Source organism: Chrysemys picta, chromosome 1 (genome assembly GCF_011386835.1).
Source record: "Chrysemys picta bellii isolate R12L10 chromosome 1, ASM1138683v2, whole genome shotgun sequence".
Lineage (NCBI taxonomy): Eukaryota > Metazoa > Chordata > Testudines > Emydidae > Chrysemys > Chrysemys picta.
In genome coordinates this window covers 159,941,912-159,946,775 of record NC_088791.1, presented here as the reverse complement: position 1 = coordinate 159,946,775, position 4,864 = coordinate 159,941,912, and the positions used below count along the sequence as shown (strand labels likewise).

The window sequence follows — 4,864 nt, the reverse complement described above, 5'->3', positions numbered from 1 at the left end:
TTTTGTTGAAATTGCACATAAACAGTTATGTTACCTTGAAGAGTCCAAATTTATAACCTTGGCTGAATTTATGTTTGCCTGAATCTGTTGCCAGAAAAGTATGTTCCAAGAATAATCCCATGCAGGCAGGAGCGCCGCCAGCTTTTCTGCCTCCCTAGGTGGCGGAAGGTCCCACCACCGAAATACCGCCGCGGTCACCACCACCCCAAATTGTAGTGCCCTAGGCGACCGCCTAGGTTGCCTAATGGGTTGCGCCGGCCCTGCATGCAGGAATGGATTGTGAGCACAGCAAAGGCCATTACTAGTATTAGCTTCTTGTTATGGAAGTTCTACCAAAAGAATGGAGCGGTTTTAGTTATACGTGTAAAATATTTAACACTCGGGCCTGGTCTACACTAGGCGTTTATGTCGAAGTTAGCGCCGTTAAATCGAATTAACCCTGCACCCGTCCACACTGCGATGCTATTTAGTTCGACATAGAGGTCTCTTTAATTCGACTTCTGTACTCCTCCCCGACGAGGGGAGTAGCGCTAAATTCGACATGGCCATGTCGAATTAGGCTAGGTGTGGATGGAAATCGACGCTAATAGCTCCGGGAGCTATCCCACAGTGCACCACTCTGTTGACGCTCTGGACAGCAGTGCGAGCTCGGATGCTCTGACCAGCCACACAGGAAAAGCCCCGGGAAAATTTGAATTTGAATTCCTTTTCCTGTCTGGCCAGTTTGAATCTCATTTCCTGTCTGGACATCGTGGCGAGCACAGCAGCACTGGCAACGATGCAGAGCTCTCCAGCAGTGATGGCCATGCAGTCTGTGAATAGAAAGAGAGCCCCAGCATGGACTGATCGTGAAGTCTTGGATCTCATCGCTGTGTGGGGCGATGAGTCCGTGCTTTCCGAGCTGCGATCCAAAAGAAGGAATGCAAAGATCTACGAGAAGATCTCTAAAGACATGGCAGAGAGAGGATACAGCCGGGATGCAACGCAGTGCCGCGTGAAAATCAAGGAGCTGAGACAAGGCTACCAGAAGACCAAAGAGGCAAACGGACGCTCCGGATCCCATCCCCAGACATCCCGTTTCTACGAGGCACTGCATTCCATCCTCGGTGCTGCCGCCACCACTACCCCACCAGTGACCGTGGACTCTGAGGATGGGATACTGTCCACGGCCGGTTCCTCAGACATGTTAGGGGACGGGGAAGATGAGGAAGGAGATGAGGAGGGCGAGGCAGTTGGCAGCTCTCACAACGCTGATTTCCCCGACAGCCAGGATCTCTTCATCACCCTTACAGAGATCCCCTACGAAGCGTCCCCAGCCATTACCCCGGACACAGAATCTGGTGAAGGATCAGCCAGTAAGTGTTGTAAACATCTAAACATTTATTTTTAACAAAACAGGAATATTAACAATTAAAAGAATGGGTTGTTCATGATTAGTGTGCCCTAGGCGCTTAACGGTTTAGTAAGGGGCAGTGCAAGTTTTGAAAAGAAATCTAGCAATGTCCGGTTTTCAGTGATTGTCCTGCACAAGCCGCTCTACTGTGTATTCCCTGCTACTGCAGCTACAGTAAAATGCGGTCTATATGTGCGGGGATAGAGCAGTAATCCTCCTGGGACATCTCGATGAAGCTCTCCTGGAGGTAACTTGAAAGCCGTTGCATGAGGTTCTTGGGGAGAGCGGCCTTATTGGGTCCTCCGAAGTACGACACGTTGCCGCGCCACGAGATTATCAGGTACTCGGGGATCATTGCTCTGCACAGCAGGGCGGCATACGGCCCTGGTCTTTGGAGGCTTTCCCGGAGCATTCTCTCTTTGTCGCTCTCGGAGATCCTCATCAGGGTGATGTCGGCCATGGTGACCTGCTTTTAATTAGGTAGGGGAATGTTAGTGTTGGGACTGCTTTCCCGTTCCTTTACAGAACTGTCACCGCTGGTTTGCAGCCACGCGGTGGAGGCGGGAGAGGGGCAGCCGAAAGGGATCGTTCCCGGGGACAGCCGCGAGGGGGTGGGACAGGGGCAGAGTTCCCGCTTGCCGGATTGCTGGCAGCAGGGACTGACATTGATTTAAATGTGAAATGAGGCCAGTGGTAATATAAAAGTTTTAAACTGCCACAAGTGTACGGCTTACCATGTCTGCCTGCAACAGAAATTCCGTTGTGCTGCCTCGCTTCTCAAATGTGCTGTTCAAGACCCCAGGCACAGAATGCGAAGGCCGAGAATTCGACCTTGTGCTGAGTGCGCATGTGAAAGGTGCTGTGCATGGTCTTGTTCACAGAGAAAGACTATGTTCTTTGTTCACAACTACATTTATCTTTCAGAGGAATTCACTCCCTTTTTCCCATTTCCACAGCCCCGTCTGCGACTGTCTCACAACCTAGCCTGGAATCACACTCCCAGAGGCTAGCGCGGATTAGGCGTAGGAAGAAGAGGACACGGGAGGACATGTTCTCTGAGCTTATGGCCTCTTCCCAAGCCCAGGCAGCACAGCAGACCCAGTGGCGGGAGAACTTGACCCGAATGCACCAAGCCAACATGGATCGGGAGGAGAGGTGGCGGCAGGAAGACCAGCAGGCGACTCTAACGCTGCTTGGACTACTGAGGGAGCAAACGGACACACTCCGGCGCCTTGTGGATGTTCTGCAGGAACGGAGGCAGGAGGACAGAGCCCCGCTGCAGTCCATCTCTAACCGCCCTCCCCCGCCACCAAGTCCCATACCCACCTCACCCAAAGTGCAAAGAAGGAGAGGCGGCAGAGTCCCTGCTAACTCTCACTCCACCCCTGCAGAGAGCTCTAGTAGCAGAAGGCTCTCATTTCCCAAAATTTGAAAAGTTCTTTCCTTCCCGCCTGACACAAGCCCACGTCCAAGTTTCACCTCCCAATGCCATGTGTAGTTGATAATAAAAAATTCGTTTCTGTTAACTACTGTTTCAATCATGTTCTTTTGGAGGAGGAGGGGAAAGGGGGTTGGAAATTGGACAGGACAGTCTCCTTTGGCAGGGTACATAGTCGGGGGCAGGCACAGCAGCAGGGCACATACACAGTGCAGTGATGCAGTGACTAGTTGCCCCGGTTAGTCTGGGAGGTTGTTTTGATGTAATGTTGGGGGGGGTGGGTTGCTCTGTGACTTTGTGGCGGGGGAGGGCAGTTACAGATCTTAAGCGCCGGTCCTTAGACAGGATCACAGAGCCACACAGCATGGGATCTGTAACCGTCCTCCCCCTGCCACAAAGTCAAATAGACCTCCCATACACACAGTCCCGATCAGGAGGGGTGACAGGCTCCGTTGAAACAAGCATCCCACCGCAGCGGAGCCTGTCAATCCTTGAGTTTAGAAGCTGCATTCGCATCACAACACTAGACCCGCCCCGCACCACAGTCTGCGTCCCAGTTTTAAAAAATTCCCGCTAAAACAGTATTAAAGAAAACGGTGTGCTTTAACAAAGTAGAACTATTTTTATTTCGACACATGTGTTGGAGGGGGGGTGAAGGGGGTATGTAACTGGATAGGATAGTCAACATTACCTGGGTAAAGAAACGGGGGCAGGTTTAGCTTCTCAGTACACAAACTATAAAATCACAGGTTACCCTGCTCACTCAGGAACTTTGCTTTCAAAGCCTCCCGGATGCACAGCGCTTCCCGCTGGTCTCTTCTAATCGCCCGGCTGTCTGGCTGTGAGTAATCACCAGCCAGGCTATTTTCCTCAACCTCCCACCCCGCCATAAAGGTCTCCCCCTTGCTCTCACAGAGATTGTGGAGCACACAGCAAGCTGCTATAACAATGGGGATATTGGTTTCGCTGAGATCACAGCGAGTCAGTAAGCTTCTCCATCTCCCCTTGAGACGGCCAAAAGCACACTCCACCACCATTCTGCACTTGCTCAGCCGGTAGTTGAAGAGTTCTTTTTCAGTGTCCAGGGCGCCAGTATAGGGCTTCATGAGCCAGGGCATTAGCGGGTAGGCTGGGTCCCCGAGGATGACTATAGGCATCTCCACATCCCCAACAGTTATTTTGTGGTCCGGGAAGTAAATACCTTGTTGCAGCCGTCTAAACAGACCAGAGTTCCTGAAAACACGAGCGTCATGAACCTTGCCCGGCCATCCCACGTAGATGTTGGTAAAACGTCCCCTGTGGTCCACCAGTGCTTGCAGCACCATGGAAAAGTATCCCTTTCGGTTAATGTACTGGGTGGCCTGGTGGTCCGGTGCCAGGATAGGGATGTGAGTTCCATCTATGGCCCCACCGCAGTTTGGGAATCCCATCGCTGCGAAGCCATCTATGATCGCCTCCACGTTTCCCAGGGTCACTACCTTTGGCAGCAGTACATCAACGATTGCCTTCGCTACTTGCATCACAACAACCCCCACGGTAGATTTGCCCACCCCAAACTGGTTCGCGACTGACCGGTAGCTGTCTGGCGTTGCAAGCTTCCACAGGGCTATGGCCACTCGCTTCTGTACACTCAGTGCAGCTCGCAACCGGGTGTCACTGCGCTTCAGGGCAGGGGACAGCAACTCACAAAGTTCCAGGAAAGTTCCCTTCCGCATGCGAAAGTTTCGCAGCCACTGGGATTCATCCCAGACCTGCAGCACTATGCGGTCCCACCACTCAGTGCTTGTTTCCCGTGCCCAGAATCGCCGTTCCACGGCATCAACATGACCCATTGCCACTGTGATGTCCTCGGCGCTGGGTCGCCTGCTTTCTGACAGGTCTGTGCTACTCTCAGACTTCAGGACATCACCGCGGTGCCGTAGCCTCCTTGCCTGACTTTTCTGCATCTGCCTCAGGGAAACCTTTATGATAAGCTGCGAGACGTTGAGAGCGGCCACAACTGCAGCGATGGTCGCAGCGGGCTCCATGCTCGG

The 4,864-nt window shown here is 52.6% G+C and overlaps 1 protein-coding gene across 3 annotated transcripts; it reads left to right on the top strand.

Annotated features, from left to right (window-relative positions):
- Positions 1-386: 386 nt before the first annotated feature.
- LOC135976750 (myb/SANT-like DNA-binding domain-containing protein 2) lies at positions 387-2,919 on the top strand. 3 transcript variants are annotated; one of them, XM_065574067.1, is made up of 3 exons: positions 387-1,355; positions 1,563-1,640; positions 2,350-2,919. In XM_065574067.1, the coding sequence occupies exons 1-2, from the start codon at positions 779-781 to the stop codon at positions 1,595-1,597; spliced, it is 612 nt and encodes a 203-aa protein (XP_065430139.1). In that variant the 5' UTR covers positions 387-778; the 3' UTR covers positions 1,598-1,640; positions 2,350-2,919. The 3 variants fall into 3 exon arrangements, with proteins under 3 accessions (XP_065430139.1, XP_065430132.1, XP_065430138.1); XM_065574060.1 differs by lacking the exon at positions 1,563-1,640; XM_065574066.1 differs by having other exon boundaries at positions 1,563-2,919.
- The last annotated feature ends 1,945 nt before the right edge of the window (positions 2,920-4,864 follow it).

What these genes read in the sequence shown, in the direction of transcription:
- LOC135976750 (XM_065574060.1), top strand. Translation starts at nt 779, where the DNA reads ATGCAGAGCTCTCCAGCAGTGATGGCCATGCAGTCTGTGAATAGAAAG. An exon ending in ATCTGGTGAAGGATCAGCCA is followed by an intron (nt 1,356 to 2,349) that starts GTAAGTGTTGTA and finishes CCATTTCCACAG; the next exon opens with CCCCGTCTGCGACTGTCTCA.